Source organism: Heloderma suspectum, chromosome 1, assembly GCF_057233095.1.
Source record: "Heloderma suspectum isolate Gila_16-S chromosome 1, 16-S_ref, whole genome shotgun sequence".
NCBI classification, from domain to species: Eukaryota; Metazoa; Chordata; class Lepidosauria; order Squamata; family Helodermatidae; genus Heloderma; species Heloderma suspectum.
The window spans coordinates 246971865-246990377 of NC_139458.1; the positions used below are offsets into that span (position 1 = coordinate 246971865).

Here is an 18513-nt window from a genome sequence, read left to right on the forward strand (position 1 = left end):
TAGCCTTCTTTTTCTTCTGTTTTTTAAGACCATTCAATCCCGACTTTGGAATCTTTGCCTTTTTAATAATCTTTCTCGTGACCGAGAGTGCTCCAAAGCGGCCTGGAGTTGGAGGACAAGCCCATTTGACGGAGGTTGTCGGGCGAGGGGACATCGACTTGGACAAAGACATAGTCACCTCTGCTTTGTTCTTTGCAGAAGACCCTGCAGCGTTCTTTGGATCCATAGCCAGTAATGCTCTTCTCCACAGTAATGCCTTAAGCCTGTCCGATCTGTTCTTTCGTGCCTGTTTAGTAAACGATTGGCACAGGGAGCAGGAACTGGGTGGATGGCCTTCACCCAAACAAAAAAGGCAGAGGGAGTGAGGGAGGGCAACTTACTCCCACACTTGACACACTTACGAAAAGGTGCCTTTGCGGCCATAAGCGGCACCGCAGCTGTGGTTGACAGATGGACAAACAACAAAGGAATTTTTCTTTTGTTTTGGTGGAACAACAACAAAGACAAGGGGAAAACAAACAAGAATAACAAGAAAATAAGTCCTTAGCAGCAGCAGAAAAAAGAAAACATTGCAATTCTCTTTCTAGACAGAGAGGAAGCTCCGAACGAGACTATTCACTATGGCAGTGGAAAGAGAACTGGGGGAACAGGTGGGAACCCCCAGGACATGCGCAGCAGACGTTGGGGGAGGGTTCCTGCCCAGAATGTTCCTCAGCTATAGAAGCTTCCCAAATGAGACTCAGCACAGGTGCAGAGCCCATATCTGTGATGCACAGAGACCACGAAGAACGTGCATCTGGACATCTTGTGTGATGAAGAAATTGCTCCAGGCATTAGCTACATGCAGGGATCCCCAACCTTTTTGGTCTGGTGGGCACATTTGTAATTTTAAGAGTCATGGGCACTGTCACAAAATGGCTGCCATGGGGGCGTGGCCAGTCACAAAACACCCATTTCCCAGAAGGCAACCTGGTGTTCAAGTAACTTGCCTTAGAACCTAAGTACAAGGCAGAAGTGTGAACTGAGCCCCAAAACATAAAAACAGCCTTTTGAACCTATCGTTTTCTGCTCTGGTGCCATTTCACAGAAGGCGAATGGATGAGGCTCAGAGACAAGTAACGTCGCTAAGAAACTGAGTACAAGGCACAGGTGAGATCTATGGCTCTAATAGCAGATCACATATTTGCACTCACAAAGCACAATCTATTTAACAGAAGGCAATGTGGTGATTCTGAGAAATACACACAGGCAAAACACACACAACCCCAGGCAAAAGCCTTACTAACGCCACCCCGCTAAGCCAGGCAAAGCACACGCGCACGTGCACACAGACACACAATCCCAGGCAGAACACACACTGTACTACACCAAAACAAACAAATTACACAAACAAACCATGGAACCACACACACACACAACCACCACCACCACCGCCCTCTAGGGCCTAGAGGCATTATTGGAAATAATAATAACACTGCTTTGCTTAACACTATGCCAGCCTCCCATTAAAAAATATTGAAGAAATGTAAAACAAACTTTAAAAGTCAGGAGGGGCAAGAAGCCTGGTGCTCACTAAGGGAGGTGTCCACAGGCACATTGGTGTTCACGAGCACAACACTGGGGACCCCAGCACTACAGTATGTGAGTTGACTTCATCTTCAGTTTCTGTAGGCTGACTGACCTGCTTAACCGGCAGAGGTCTACAAAAGACCATTACTTTGTGATCAAGCACTTTCTTTGGAAGCTCAAAGCATGAAGCACCTAGCTTAGGCTGGTGCACCAACTGCAGCCTTTCCTAAACTAAGAGAGCCTTGCAATAGTAATCCATGCCCTGGTAAAATTGAAACTTGATTAATACAAATGTGTTACACATGGGGGCTGCCCTTGAAGACTGCAGTTATTTGGAAACTGCAGTTGGTTTTGAATATTGTTGTTGTTCAGTCGTTCAGTCGTGTCCGACTCTTCGTGACCCCATGGACCATAGCACGCCAGGCCTTCCTGTCCTGTGCTCTCTCCCGGAGCGTGCTCAAGTTCATATTCATTGCATCCGTGATGCTATCTAGCCATCTCATCCTCTGCCGTCCCCTTCTTCTTTTGCCTTCAGTCTTTCCCAGCATCAGGGTCTTTTCCAGGGAGTTTTCTCTTCGCATTAGGTGGCCAAAATATTTGAGCTTCAGCTTCAGTATCTGTCCTTCCAATGAGCACTCAGGGTTGATTTCCTTTAGGATGGACTGATTTGACCTCCTGGCAGTCCAGGGGACTCGTAAGAGTCTTCTCCAGCACCACAGTTCGAAAGCATCAATTCTTCGGCGCTCAGCCTTCCTTATAGTCCAGCTCTCACAGCCATACATTACCACTGGGAAAACCATAGCTTTGATTAGACAGACCTTTGTCGGCAAGGTGGTTTTGAATATAGTGGCCTGATTACTAAAATGAATGGACCTACAGAACAGTACTAAATCTTCAGTTGCTTCCAATTGATTTCCAGTTCTCGTTTTGACCTGAAAATTCTGTATTGTTGCTTGGGATGAAGGTTTCTGAAGGACGGCCTGCTTGATCTTTGAAATCTTTGTCACAGGCCCTGCTCTGAATGACCCCACTGTCTGAAGCGAGTGAGGTACAACCATTGATAGGCCTTCTTGGTGATGGCACCCTAGTTGTGCAATGCCTTTCACAGACACAAAATGGACTATTCTAACATTTAGACACTAGCTAAAAACAATATTTTACTTCTAAGCATTTTATTAGATTTTTTTTTTTTTTTGCTTTGCTGGAATTGTTTTTATTGCTGTCTTACTCTTTTGAAATGGCTTTTTCTTTTACTGCTCTTATTTTTTTTAATGGAAAAAACCCCCAAGAGAAAGTTAGTGATAATGCTGGTAGTTGTATATAACCTCTTAATGAATGCTATCACAGCTAGTAAGAGTTAGGTATGTCCAATTTAAGCTAGGTGAAACAAATACTTTGTTTTTAATTTGCATTCCACAGTCATGCAGGGAAGTTTTTCCTTTTCAAAAGGTTCTTAGTCTTCCATTTTTTTTAATTTTTTGAATGAAAATATTAACAGGCAATAACATTTTCAGCAAACAATTAAAACATTTTCTTGACTTGTGTTGACCTCTAAAATATATAAACTTCATAATAAAGTGACTTTTAATTTATTTTTTTTCAAGTTATAGCTGTTCTCTAAGAGCGAAATGAAAGTCTGAACTGTCAAGATATGCCTGGCCAAATTTTTAATGGCCCAGTGCACATATTTAGCTGACAAAGTAACTGAAATCTGACCCAGATGCTCACCCTTTCTTTTTACTTCAAAACTGATTTGGGCTTAAACATCTAACACTTACAGGTGTTCACATTTTCCAACCTGTCAGAAACACAAGCCTCACTAGATATGGTATCAGGATGTGGTCAGACAAAAAGATATCTAAAGACCCCACAGATGACTCCAGTGGAACCACCTTGCCCACCTGTGCCCCTCAAGGCTTTTTGTTGGATCTATCTCTCACAAATTCAACTTTGGAAGAGTAGTTAGTAAAAAAAAACAAATTGCTAATGCAATTATAGGGAATGCACTGCAGCTAGGAGGTAAAGCAACACACAGGAATTTAATTTGATAATTCATGGTCATAAGACTGAAACGTAACATTTAAACTTGCAGCAAATTAAATTGGCTTTCCTATCCAGAAAAAAATTCCAAGCCATTGAAACTAGAATATGCAAAGCACATCCTGTTGAAAATATGCTGTTACATCTTTTTCTTTAAAGGTCAAGTTTCCTCCTTCCACAGCTCCTCAGCAAAAAAGATGGCAATACAGTATTAGTATTTAAGTATACCCACTGTATAGAAGGCATAAGTCATCATGATTTCTTTCAGAAATATATAGTCTTTGATTACACAGCATATTCTGAGATGTATACAATGGCTACTACTCTATTGTGCCTGTGCGACTGCTCCCGCAACAGGGCCTTCTGGTTTATAACGATCACCCCAAACAAGCAGAAATACCAATTTCTGCAACAGGGCAGGTCAGCGGAGCTCGCAGGAGGGAGCTCTGCTGACCTGTCCCAATCCAGAAACGGGATTTTGCTAGTTTCTGGGGTTATCTTTAGAAGCGTGAAAACCTCGGAACGGAACCAGTGGAGATGGAGCAGCTTCTTTGGATCCAGACCAATGAGTTGTTCAAATTTAGTTCTGAAGTAAGTGGTCCAAACTGAAATGTAAATGTATATAAATAGAGCATGGAGGCTAATTATACTATATAATTATACAATTGTCACAGGATGCAAGAAACCCTCTCACACGAAGTCAATAAAACAAATTTAAAAGCAAGAGAAAACGGGGGTAGTAGTGAAAGGTATAAAGAGTAGATTCTCTAACAGCACCTGGAAAATTAAAGGTCATAAGATGTCATGATGTTGAGGGAGAAAAGAACATGAAGGAACTAGTTTTACATGGAGAGACCTTTCCTTCTTTTTTTATTTTAACAGCTCCTATTACAGGGGAAAAATATAAAAAGCAAAAAACAAATAAATGTGTATCAAAGTGAATTCCAATACACAATAAAAATTAGCCCATTTACCTGCTTTATTGTGTGTTTTCTACCATATATTGTGAGTTGCATCCAGCAATTTGTCAATTTCAGCAATATCTAAACATTTCAGTTATTGTTCTTGAACCAATGGAATCTGAGAATGTATCCAGTGTCTAGTCAATACACTTTTAGCAGATATTAGTAAATGTGTTGTCAATTATTTTTGAGCATTAAAGAGATTGCACTGGGTTATATTAAGAATCATTAATAAGTGATTAAGTCTAGTGGGTATCCTAAAGTTTGGAATATTAAGTCAATTATTTGTCTTCAATAATGCTGAGAAAATTGGAATCTCTACCACGTGTGGAGCAAATCTGCCCTTTTAGTTCAGCATTTCCAACTTTTGAATTGTGTAACTGAAAATATCCTGTTAAGTCTTGTACTGTTAAGCGCCATCAAGTTAGCAGTTTATATTGTATTTCATGGACTTAGGGCACAATCCTATGGGAATGCCCATCAGCCTCCATGGAGGCTACTGGGCATCCTATGCAGGACAGGAGGAGTGTGGAGGTGATCGTTGCCTCCATGCTCCTCTCTCCCTGTATTTTCACTAGACGTGTAATTTAGCCCATCTGCCTGGGGCTCTGCAGAGAGGGAGGGAAAGAGGCTGGGGCAGCTGGAGGATTCTTTGTAAGCCGGCTGACCCAGTCTCTTCCCCTCCCCGCCCACAGAACTTTCCCCTTTCCCTCCTCTCTAAGCTCATGTTTCCGAGCTCAGAGGGGCAGCCAGCATGGTTCTCTCCGTGCTGGCTGCGAGGGGGCGGGGGCGTGGAGCTTGAATTCCTGGGTCTGAGGCTGGAGTGCTGTCTCTGGCCTCGGATCTAGGAATCCAAAATATCCTATGTCCCCTGAGACATAGGGACTAGGGGCCACGAGATTGCTCCTCCCAAGACTTAATGAAGCTGACTAGATAGAAGAATATATTTTTGTTTTTGATACTATACCTAAACCCTTTCCCTTAACCTCTTTAAATGTATGCCTTTTCTTGTGAAGATTACATAAGATGTTGATTTTTTTTGCTAGCAGACCCTTAGATTCCTCTTTTCCACATTATGTTTCCCAAGCTGTTAGGTTTCTCAAAGAGTAGCAAGGACTCAGCTTGCCAAATAAAAAAAATCCTTATTTATAGATATTGAAACTGGAGCCCCCTGTTTCTAATATCAGTATCTTGCCAGGTCAATATCTGCCCATTTACTATCTCATTATTAAATTGGTCAACATTGGCTTGGATCCAGGATCTGCCTTCCATGAGAGGATGGGACTTGATTTTGGGGGATCCCAGCTCCCCCTATACTACAGCTCACCCCATTCAGCAAGGTCTTCTGACTCCCCTTGTAGCATTTTCAGCCTGGAGAGGCTGCTATGGGAAGTGGTGGACAGGGAAACCCATTTCTATCAATGCAGTTGATCCAGCGTAAATCTGGATTCAACCCATTAATTATTCCCAGTTTTGAAAAGCCTTGGCAAGCTCATTAATATTAATTCTATATTCCTTATCACTGAAGCTAATGAAGATAGATTTGATCTTAAAGCCCCTTTCCTCTTGTCCCCAGGGGGCCATCTACATGACAAGAGAAGGAGAAGCGCTTCAGGGTATTATTTGCATTTTCACATAATTGGCTTTGGTCTGTCAGGGGCACATGAAGCAAGAAAAGCGGAGTATACTGTACCTAAAACCTCACTTTTCATGGGTCACACAGCATTTGAGATCAACATAAATCTGGGTTGGGTGGGCGGAGTAGAACCGAACCTCATCAACATGGCAGGTGTTGCTCAACCAATGACAGAGGCTTTTGTCCCGCCCCTGTCCAGGCTTCCCCCTGCTACTATGCTATTATGAATGGGAAAGTAACGACTTCACAGTACTGAAGTGTTATGCACATTTTTCAATGAAGAAATTAAAATCCCCAATTATCCAGTACAGCATCTGAAGGCTCCCCCTGAGAGCACCCCACCAGTGCAATTTCACCCCATTCCAGCAAGCAGTCAGGGAGTTATAGCTTCCCCCTCCTTCCCCCTCCTTTCCCCTTTTATGCCCATTTCTCAATGAAGAAGCTAAATCCTGCTATTATCCACTAGAGCATTTGAAGGGGCACCCTGAGGGCACCCCACCTGTGCAATTTGAATCCATTGCAGCAAACTGTCAGGAAGTTGCAGCTCCCACCCCCTTTCCCCCTTTATGCACACTTTTCAAGCTACAAAGTAACACAAGCATCAGAGAAGTGCATAATCACGGATCTCAATGGGGATGGGATGGGAAATGGAGGCTAGTTACTCCCACTAGTGAAAAGGAAGTACAGTGTGATTCTGAAGGCTCGAAAGAGCACTCTAGTGCTTTGATGAGTTGGAAAGACAGGCTAGTTACTCTCCCTGAGGACAGTAGTACTCTTTTCTCCTTCCGTTCTGGGTGTTCCTTAGTTGTAGGTGTATCGCAACTGTTAGTACTGAGGCTGGCTGCCCTCTCTCCTTCCCTTCTGGGTATCCCTTTGTTGTAGGTGTATCATAGTAATGTGATTGCAAAATACTGTGGGTGCAGGCTCCAGCTGCTGACTGCCCTTTCTCCTTCAGCTCTGTGTATTCTTTATTGTGCACTACATATAAACGGGCTACTCCACTATTGTGAATGAAACAGCTACTGCCATTATGAATGGAAAAAGGAGGCTACTTATTGTGAAAGCAGCACTACTGCAAATGGGGAAAAAGAGGGAATGGGGGGGGGGAGAGAGGTGGCCCCATCCCTTGACCATGTCACTTGCAGGTCACAGAAGCACACCCAGGATTCAATGCAGGCGGATGGAGAACAATGCCATGGAACTGCTCCACAGCTGCATTTAAGAACAATAATAGAGTAAAAGGATTTTCTGAAAATGCGCATTTTTGGGACGGATGCTTCAGGATGGCAGTGGACTGGCGACAGCATAATATGTTGCAAGCGACCCCAATGCACTCTACCACCACATTAAATCACCTGTGTAGACTGGCCCCACATTCTAAAACTTGTGGAATTAATTTCATGGCCAGCTGATTACTCCTATCTTTTTATAAGATCCAAGTAGGGATGTCAGAGAATTCTGCCACAGATCTTGGTGAGGCCAAATGCCAGTGCATTTGGCCCCCTGAAATCTGTGGCGGAATGGGCTGCCCCCCCCACGGATCCCCCCCAGGACGAGACTTACCTGGGGCGGATCTTCCAGGTGGTGGCGGCTCCAGCAGCGGCTCTGGCTGGCGGTCTTCCGACCGGCTGCCGTCGCCGCCATTTCCAAGCTTGTGAAAAAAAAAAAAAAAGACGTGATAGGCTACGTAAAGATTTACGTAGCCTATCATGGCTTGGTTTAAAAAAAGAAAAGAAAAAAAAGACGTGATAGGCAACGTAAATCTTTATGTAGCCTATCATGGTTGGGGGTGGATTTAAAAAAAAAAAACGTACGCAAATGGCGGCAGCTATGGCCGCCGCCATTTGTGTTCCTTCTTTTTCCCGTCTTAATCTATGTAAATATTTACGTAGACTATGACGGCGAAAATCAAGGGGAACGCAAATAGCGTAGCGGGCGCTATTTGCATCCCCTTTTGATTCGCCTTTTTAGCCTACGTAAAGATTTACGTAGGCTAAAACGGTGAATGAAAAAGGGACGCAAATAGCGCCCGCTACGCTATTTGCATTCCCCTTGATTTTCGCCATCATAGTCTACATAAATATTTACATAGATTAAGACGGCCAAAAAGAAGGAATGGAAATGGCAGCGGCCGTAGCCGCCGCCATTTGCGTACGCGGTTGTTGTTGTTGTTTTTACCCAGAGCCCTCCGCGGCCAAAAATCCGGCTGCGGACGGCTCTGGCCTGGCTGGGCCTGGCTGGCTGCTCCGCGGTGCTGCCACGGAGCACAGCCGGCCATTCGAGGATTCCGGGGGGAGGAACGGAGCGCTTCCCCCCCCGGCCAGGATTCTGGGGGGAGGGACAGAACGCCTCCCCCCCCACCATCAACATAATCCGCGAAAGGTAAGTCACTTTCGTACATCCCTAGATCCAAGGCAGCATTTTTAAGGTTGCACATATATATAAAGTTGTTCCAGTTTATGGACAATATTATCAGTATTGTGTGATAACCATAATGATAACCAAACCAACTGCTCAGCTCACGTAATATAGTGTCAAACTGGTGACAGCCCACCCATTTGTGATTATTGCATTGACAGAGAGACTAAGTAAAATTTCACTGCCTGTTGACTTTTAAGTGCAATGGCAGCATTCCCAACCTGAATGTTGTACCTCAAGAGTTGAGAAGCACCAGGGCAAGATTCCTGGATAACATTTTGAATATATGCAAGGGCTCCTGGCCCCCCGAAGTTGCCCAGCCCTGCTCTAAGCCACGATTACCTATTGACATGGGGAGGGAGTATGTCCCAGATGCTCGCTCCTGGTATTAAGAAAGGCAGCCTTACAACTGCACCCGATGTTAAATAAGCTATACCAATTTATACAATTTTATCACTGCCTTGTTGTGGTGAAGGGGCTTGCATAACTCAGTGAAGCCATAAGCTATGCCGTGCAGGGCCACCCAAGACGGACAGGTCATGGTGGAGAGTTCTAACAAAATGTGGTCCACTGGAGAAGGAAATGGAAACCCACTCCAGTATTCTTGCCAAAAAAACCCCATGGAACGTATCACAAGGCTAAAAGATATGACGCCGGAAGATGAGCCCCTCAGGTCGGAAGGTGTCCAATATACTACTGGGGAAGAGCAGAGGGTATTTCCAAGTAGCACCAGAAAGAGTGAAGCGGCTGGGCCAAAGCCAAAAGGACACTGAGCTGTGGATGTGTCTGGTGGTGAAAAAGAAAATCCGATGCTGTAATGAACAATATCGTTTAGGAACCTGGAATGTAAGATCAATGAATCAAGGAAAGCTAGAGGTGGTCAAACATGAGATGGCAAGATTGAACATCGACATCTTGGGAATCAGTGAACTAAAATGGACAAGAATGGGCGAATTTAATTCAGGTGACCATCATATTTACTACTGTGGGCAAGAATCCCTTGGAAGAAATGGAGTAGCACTCATAGTCACTAAAAGGGTGGGAAAAGCAGTACTGGGGTACAATCTCAAAAACGACAGAATTATCTCAGTACGAATCCAAGGCAAACCATTCAACATCACAGTAATTCAAGTCTATGCCCCAACCACTGAGGCCGAAGAAGCTGAGGTTGATCGGTTCTATGAAGACCTACAACACCTTCTAGAACTAACACCAAAAAAAGATGTCCTCTTCATCATAGGGGATTGGAATGCTAATGTAGGAAGTCAAGAAATCACCGGGATAACAGGCAAGCATGGCCTTGGTGTAAAAAATGAAGCAGGACAAAGGCTAATAGAGTTTTGCCAAGAGAACATGCTGATCATAGCAAACACTCTTTTCCAACAGCACAAGGGGCAACTCTACACACCGGATGGTGAATATCGAAATCAGATTGATTATGTCCTTTGCAGCCAAAGATGGAGAAGCTCTATACAGTCAGTAAAAACAAGACCTGGAGCTGACTGTGGCTCAGATCATGAGCTGCTTCTTGCAAAATTTCGGCTTAAATTGAAGAACTTAGGGAAAACCACTAAACCATTCAGGTATGACCTAAATCATATCCCTTCTGAATATACAGTGGAGGTGAGGAATAGATTTCAGGGATTAGACCTGATAGACAGAGTTCCTGAGGAACTATGGACGGAGGTCCGTAACATTGTTCAGGAGGCAGCAACTCAATCCATCCCAAAGAAAAAGAAATGCAAGAAAGCCAAGTGGCTGTCTGATGAGGCTTTACAAGTAGCTCACGAAAGAAGGGAAGCGAAAAGCAAGGGAGAAAGGGGAAGATACGCCCAACGCAGATTTCCAGAGAATAGCAAGGAGAGAAAAGAAGGCCTTCTTAAATGAACAATGCAAAGAAATCGAGGAAAACAACAGAATGGGAAATACTAGAGATCTCTTCAAGAAAATCGGAGATCTCAAGGGAACATTTTGTGCAAAGACGGGCATGATAAAGGACAAAGAAGGCAGGGACCTAACAGAAGCAGATGAGATTGAGAAGAGGTGGAAAGAATACACAGAAGAACTATAGAGGAAAGATCTGAATGACCCTGATAGCCATGATAGTGTGTTCACTGTACTGGAGCCGGACATCCTAGAGAGTGAAGTCAAGTGGGCCTTAGGAAGCATTACTAACAACAAAGCTAGTGAAGATGACAGTATTCCAGCTGAGCTATTTAAAATCCTAAAAGATGATGCTGTTAAAGTGCTGCACTCAATATGCCAACAAATTTGGAACACTCAGCAGTGGCCACAAGACTGGAAAAGGTCAGTTTACATTCCAATTCCAAAGAAGGGCAATGCCAAAGAGTGTTCAAACTACTGTACAATTGCACTCATTTCATATGCCAGCAAGGTGATGCTCAAAATCCTACAAGCTAGGCTTCAGCAGTATGTGAACCGAGAACTACCGGAAGTACAAGCGGGGTTTCGAAGAGGCAGAGGAACTAGAGATCAAATCTCCAACATTCGCTGGATCATGGAGAAAGCAAGAGAATTCCAGATAAACGTCTATTTCTGCTTCATTGACTACGCTAAAGCCTTTGATTGTGTGGATCACAACAAACTCTGGCAAATTCTTAAAAGGATGGGAGTACCAGACCACCTTACCTGTCTCCTGAGAAACCTGTACGAGGGTCAAGAAGCAACAGTAAGAAGCAGACACGGAACAACCGATTGGTTCCAAATTGGGAAAGGAGTACGACGAGGCTGCATATTGTCACCCTGCTTATTTAACTTATATGCAGAGTACATCATGAGAAACGCCGGGTTGGATGAATCACAGGTCGGAATTAAGATTGCCGGGAGAATTATCAACAACCTCAGATACGCAGACGATACCACCCTAATGGCAGAAAGCAACGAGGATCTAAAGAGCCTCTTGTTGAGGGTGAAAGTGCAAAACCTGCAAAAAGAGCCTCTTGTTGAGGGTGAAAGTGCAAACCTGCAAAAGCTGGTTTGAAACTCAACATTAAAAAAACTAACATCATGGCATCTGGCCCCATAATTTCCTGGCATATAGAAGGGGAAGAAATGGAAGCAGTGACAGATTTTATTTTCTTGGGCTCCAAGATCACCGCAGACGGTGACTGTAGCCATGAAATTAAAAGACGCTTGCTCCTTGGGAGGAAAGCTATGGCAAACCTAGACAGCATAGGAAGAAGCAGAGACATCACCTTGCCGAAAAAGGTCCGTATAATCAAAGCTATGGTTTTCCCAGTAGCAACGTATGGCTGTGAGAGCTGGACTATACGGAAGGCTGAGCGCCGAAGAATTGATGCTTTTGAACTGTGGTGCTGGAGAAGACTCTTATGAGTTCCCTGGACTGCGAGGAGGTCAAATCAGTCAGTCCTAAAAGAAATCAACCCTGACTGCTCATTGGAAGGACAGATACTGAAGCTGAAGCTCAAATATTTTGGCCACCTAATGCGAAGAGAAAAGTCACTGGAAAAGACCCTGATGCTGGGAAAGATTGAAGGCAAATGGAGAAGGGGACGGCAGAGGATGAGATGGCTAGATAGCATCACCGATGCAATGAATATGAACTTGAGCACACTCCGGGAGAGAGCAGAGGACAGGAAGGCCTGGCATGCTATGGTCCACGGGGTCACGAAGAGTCGGACACGACTTAACGACTGAACAACAACAACAACATCATCATAGTGGTTTTAAAGAAATATTCATACAGCTTGTGCACTACTCTGATAGCAGACTTTATGCTTTCCTGGATGATGTGTATGTTAAAAAAGCCAGGACTTGCCTTTAGCTGGAAAAATGCTACATCAGGGAAGACAACACAGATGCCCTTTCTAAATACACCTTCAAGGCATTAGACATAAAAGTGGTTTGGGTATCAGAACCTGACTTGTTTTAGACACCACTCTATAACCATGACTGACAGTTTATAATTTACAAGGAGGGTGCGGCTAAAGTCACTGAAGCAGATATAAGCATTGGCTTTTCTGATAGGTACTTATGGCTTGTCTCTTGTCTAAGTGCTTTGTTGCACAGACATGCCAATACCAAATACCACTTTCTATGGGACTAGTGCCAAAAGGCCTTTAAAGGAATATGGAATCACATATAAATTTGGAACGTCCTGAACTTTATTGGTTCCTGATGACAATTTTCGTTTTGGCAAAACCATAAATTTAATCTGGAAAGAAATCATTAGTACAAAGTGATGCATACAACAATCTACTTTTAAGTAGCTGAGAAGCTCTATTTTAAAAGGGGGGGTCAATTCATAATTTAAAGGTAGCTTTCTATCTCAGCTTGTCACAAGTGAAATAGTTTCAGATGCACAGTGCAATCCTATGCATGCATCTCTACTCAGAAGTAAGTCCCACTGAGTTTACTAGGACTTACTCCCAGATAAACGTGTTTAGGATTGGTGCTTTAGGGATTATAGGAAGTAACAAATTAGTGTCACTCAACTTTTTGTATAAAATTTAATTACTATGTTGTTTCTAGGCATGGCCATTCAAGAAGAATATTTAAGAAGCTTCAGAAGAAAGCTATAAATATGATAAAGGTATAGAAGACATATTATATGAGGAAAACAGAAGGAATGGGTTATGTTAAGCATAGACAAAAACAGAAGTGTGGAAATACATAAAATATCTGAAAGAATGACAGAAAAGGGAGATTTATTTTGATCACCCTATGTTTATAAAGGCTAGGACAAAACCTGAGAGAACCTTTGCAACTATATGCAAAGTATGAAACTGTATACACTACTGAAACCTTGATCTTCACTATCAATCAGTTCTGCAGAATATGCTCCTTGGAACTATCTCTTTTGATCAGATAATTTCACAAGAAACACAGCCAAGGTTATCCCAATTCCCCAAATTAAGCAATCTAGCATGTTGGCTATGATCTACTATAGTGCTTGAATTATGGGGGGAAACCCTTAATGAAATAGGTAGAGTACTCCCTAATGAAATACACTAGCCCCTCCCCCAATTCCCCCCACACACTTTTAGCGATGTCATGGGCCAATGTAATCCTCTAATAACAGCTATGGGGATGGCAGAAAGTGTTTGGGGATTGACTCCCTCTGGACCACCTGTAATGAGAGCTACTCTAGAAGAGCCAAAAGCATAGGCTGGAAACTTTCACTGCAGCAGTTTCAAATAGATTTTAAAAACACACTAAGTATAAACAATGGTCTGATGGCCCAACACTGGAAGCTGTTATAGGTTAGAAAGGAGAAATTTGTAAAAGATGGTTTGGTTCTTCTGATGCACATACATTTCGACAGACAACAGTTCCACCAGTATTGAACTTCATTAGAAAATGCTTCCATACTGTGGTTGCAGACTAAGGCCCTGTTTCCACGACAACAGAAGGAGAAGGGAGGAGTGGCTTACCCACATTTTTGTAGGAGTGGCTTTTGGTCCAGTCTGTCAGGTCCCTTGGTCCTCTCCTTTTGCAATTGCACACTCCAGGACATCAGGCTTCAGGCTCACTATTTTGTTAGTTAACGATCAGGTTCTTAACAAATGCAAATCCTCAGAGGCTCTCAGGCTAAAAAGGAAAACAGCTACTCCATGCAATTACAAAAATCGATAGAGGAGCCAAGTGGGAATTAGACACATTGCCAGCAGTTTGAAACAAGAACTTGCCAGCCAGAATAACTTGGGGTGAGGATGCTCCTCCTTTACAGTGGCTCTCTCCTGCATAGGCTATCACACATAGCCAGGTGGAACATCTGAGCTCCACCTCTAACTTTTCCTGCTTCACTCTGCGCTGGACTCTAGCATCCTTCAGGTCACACCCTGCACTCTCATCCTTCCCTGAGACCTGAGTTCTCATGGAGGAGGAAGAGGGGGGGCTTCAGGTCAAGCCAACTGTGTGCCAAGGTCCTGAGAAGAACGCCTATCCATATCTGAGCTCACTAGGGAGGGAGTGTCCCCCGGTTGTGGCTGTTCCCATTCTGAGTCTGAGCTGCTAACTATCTCCACACGCTCAGAATCATTCCTGACACAGGCAGGGGTCCACAAGGGTTTACATCACACCGTTCTAAGTGGCTTCAACTTACTTCTTACTTACTTCTGGGTAGGGTGGGGTAGGGGTTTGGAGTGAATGTCATATGAGTTGCAGAGACTGCTCAACCAATAAGAGAGACTTCCCCCCTCCCCAGGCTCTGTAAGGAAGGTGCAAAGTAGTTACTTCTCCTTGTGAGCATTTGTAAGACAAGCCTCCCAAAGAGCCCCAAGCCTCACTGAACACAATGGGTGTTACTTCTGAGTAGACACACATATGCTTGTGCTGGGAAAAGGCGGGGGAGAACGCAGGGATGGGAAACCAGACCCTTTTCTAACCAAACTGATACTATGCAGGATCTCTATAACGAAGGCTCGAAGTAGTTACTTCCTAAGGCAATAAAGCAAACAACAGAGAATCGGAGCCTCGAGATCGCACTTTACAGCACTTGGGGAACTGGACTTTAAACTGTGCCATTTCAATTGAAGGGGATCTCTGTAACTTCTGATTTGGGCATTCAGAGGGCAAGACTCAGTGACCACAATGGGAGTTACTTCAGAGGAGACACTAACTGGTTTGTGCAGGGATGGGAAACACACAGGGAACACCCCTTGACTGGGGCCATGGTGAAAAGCACACCCCTGGGCAGGGCTATCATACCCGAGGTCAATGCAGGGGTTGGGACACACAGAAATATACTGGGGAGAACCCAACTTAAGGTTAAAAGAATCGGACTTCAAGCAGTTTCAGGAAATCCATCTTATCCCTGATAAGCTCCGGGGCAGCTGCTGGATGGCCACGATGTCATGTATCCCTAATGCAGCCGGCTCGGAGTAAATCGGAGTAAATGCTGGTGCAAACAGTCCCTAAGCCATGTGTACATCTGGCTTCCTATATGAGACAGTATTACTATTTATAATATTTATACAGCGTTTCCTATTTTTTAAAAAACCCAAAACAGTTTACAGTAGATTATAAAACTGTAAATCACAACATCACAAATAACAACACCAATCTTGCTGGTGCCATACCACCAACAATATTAGAAATTATAAGGCTCCATAGACAAGGCTTAAAATGACATAATCAATTGATGGTTGGGAAAAGCCAGTGTAAACCAGTAAGTTTTTAATAGATGTCTAAAGCATGTGATCTTCGGTGCCTGACATATCACAGAGGGAGGTCATTCCAGAGGGTGAGTACCACTACAGAGAAGGCTGATGGTAGTGTTGCCCCCAGATGGAGCTCTGCAGGTTGTGGTATGGACAAACTTCTGCTAGGGACTGTAGTGGTCGGGAGAGGTGATCTTTCAGGTCACCTGGTCCTAAGTTGTTTAGGGCTTTATATGTCAGAAATAATACCTTGAACCTAAATCCTGAACGAACACTGTCAAAATGGTCTGGGCATGGACATTGAAGTCACCCATAACATCAGCACATCCGACAGCACAGCAGCCCGAATCTCTCTTTGTGGCCCAATGTAAGGTACAGGCCATCATAGGGCTGGGGGCGGCGGGAGACGTTTCCTGGTGAGTAAGATGGTATTTCTATGGACTACAGTGACACTAATGCATTGTTTTTATTTGCATTTTAGAATTAATCAGTATCTGAAATCATTAAGGAAACTAAAAATAAATAAATCCCAGTCCTGATATTTTGATATAATCTGCAGATTAATCAATTTGAAGGTTTAGGTAAAAACAGCAAACAGTAAGAGACTAATGTCATAAGTGTAAAGGCTCTGTTTTCATATTTTAAAAGATGTATCTGTCTTGATGAAGATCTATTTTAGATAAGTAATGGAAGAGTCTCTAGAATTGTGCAGAGTGACATTTGTATCATGCTGATACAGTGTTCTTTGCAGAACAATCTGTAGAACAGGCTCAGAAAAAATGTTATCCTATATTCTGACTGGAGAGCTAAACAGATACTTATGTAATGTAGGACAATCCCTTGGCATGGAACAACTTATATTTAAATGCTTTGCCTTGATATTGTGGGATATGTATTCTTATAAATTTTTTAAATCTCAGATGTGTGATTGTGACCAGGGAAATGTACATAATGTATGCTCAGGGGCACTCTGATTTTATTAGCATGGCTGCCAGTTAATTTGTCAGTTAGATTAATTTATTTAAAACATTTCTGATCAACTCAAATGGTGTCCTGTATTAACTAAGCATCAGATTTTTTTAAAATTTTTTTTTAAAAGTACAAGTGCTTTCAAAAACTGTGGGTGACAGACTTTTCATAGAAGAGGCATTTTCCTTTCTCTGTCTCACAGCACAGAATGTCTCTTCTGATGGTAGGGGAACTCTCATGGGACATAAGTTACTGAGAACTGTGTAATTAAAATAAACAGAACAATGGACAAGTCAAGATATAATCATTTTCACGTAAATGAGAATTTAAAAAATCTAAAGCAGCATACAAATCATCATTCATTCACTTTTCTTCCTCTAGGTTCAATTTGCCATAAGCCAATTTCTGAGCTCAGTCAATTATGATAGCAGCATATCTGCTGGATGTGATGATGAGATTGCCAAGGCTACAAAAGAGAGCCATTAATGGCCTCTAACTTACAGGCAAAACAGACCCTGTCTTTAACTAGATCCACCAAGCAGTTCAATAATATCCCAGGAACTATACAGCTTGTTTTTTGCTTAGGTAGTGGAGGAAGCAACTGGTCACTGCCTGTTGCCATCACTCTTTTTGAGGCTAGGATGAGTGTCTATGAGCAAGGAGCTGGAAGCAGTGGCTCAAAGGGGGCAATTAATTCAGCAAAGATCCAGAAGAGACTGAGAGTCTTATATCCTCATTGCCAGCCCCTCCTCTTCCTTGTCCTCAGCTGGGTCATTGCTTTCAGTTGAGTCTTCTTCCTCCTTTTGAGTAGAACCCTAGCGATAGAGTCTTCTGGCAGCTGATCAGTCACTCCTACAAGTCTGTGCTTCCCACTGGGTCTGTGGCCATCTTTGCTCTTTAGGTCTGGAAGGCAAAGGAGGAGAATCAAGGCAGGCCTTGGGATGGGGTTGGAAGAGTTACGGTGGACCCAGGAAGGTATCCCTGAGACAGGTCTCCTAATTCTGCCCTTGGACTACTGCAGGTTTCTCCCAGGTTTCAGGTAGAGAGAAGTTCTTTGTGGAATCCCAAGCCTCTTCCTCCAAAGAGGTTTCTCCAGGGTCTGAGTCAAACAGGACCCTGACAATATGGGGAAGGCTTGTGCGCGGTCCACAGTCTCATCTCCCCCCCAAGGGTCATGGGGTCATTTAGGTTCTGAGGCTTTTCAGGATATGGTCCTTGTTCAGAGTTGGCCAATCATTCGCCAAGGAGAAGGTCTGCTTTGGCTCCTTCCTTTTCAGACTTATTTCCTGATCTTGGAAGTGCTTGCTCTTCATGGGATGAGGTGAAAAAGCAAGGGAGACAATCTGTACTTTTTGTCTGCTTTCTAAGAGCCCTTGCACTTCTCTAGCTTCTTGTGTGAATAGAATGTGGAGCTGAAGTGAGTTCCTTATTCCCTCTTCCATCTTTTCTGTTTATGTTTATATGGAAAGTCTGAGGCACTCTTGTTTCTTCCTAGTTCCTACAAGTCTAACATTCCTCAAATTCATCTGTCTTCTGGAGTTAGTTCTTGATCTGCCTCTGGAATTTTCTGTGAGTTCAAGAGAAGAACAGAACTAGTGCCAAGTACTGGAAGTGCTGAGGGTGCACTTCTTCCTATCCAAGCCCACTTGCTTTCTTTCAGAGGGCCTCTGCTCGAGGTCAATACTGCCATTTAACAATATCTGCCGGAGGTTGGATCCAAAAACCCTTCTGCGCTCATGGATTGACAGTCCAGCATCTTATTAGTGGACATTTCTAC

The 18513-nt window shown here is 43.5% G+C and overlaps 1 protein-coding gene across 11 annotated transcripts in view; it reads right to left on the reverse strand.

The window, feature by feature from the left end:
* WDPCP (WD repeat containing planar cell polarity effector) overlaps positions 1 to 18513 on the reverse strand; it is a 303153-nt gene that overhangs the window by 48758 nt on the left and 235882 nt on the right. Inside the window, exon 15 of one of the 11 annotated variants that reach the window (XM_084823176.1) lies at positions 12828 to 17639. The exons of the other annotated variants lie outside the window; for them this stretch is intronic. Coding sequence (XP_084679302.1) covers positions 17470 to 17639 — 170 coding nt within the window. The 3' untranslated portion in view covers positions 12828 to 17469. Of the gene's footprint in view, positions 1 to 12827; positions 17640 to 18513 lie in introns of those variants that run through there. 11 annotated transcript variants of the gene reach the window in all.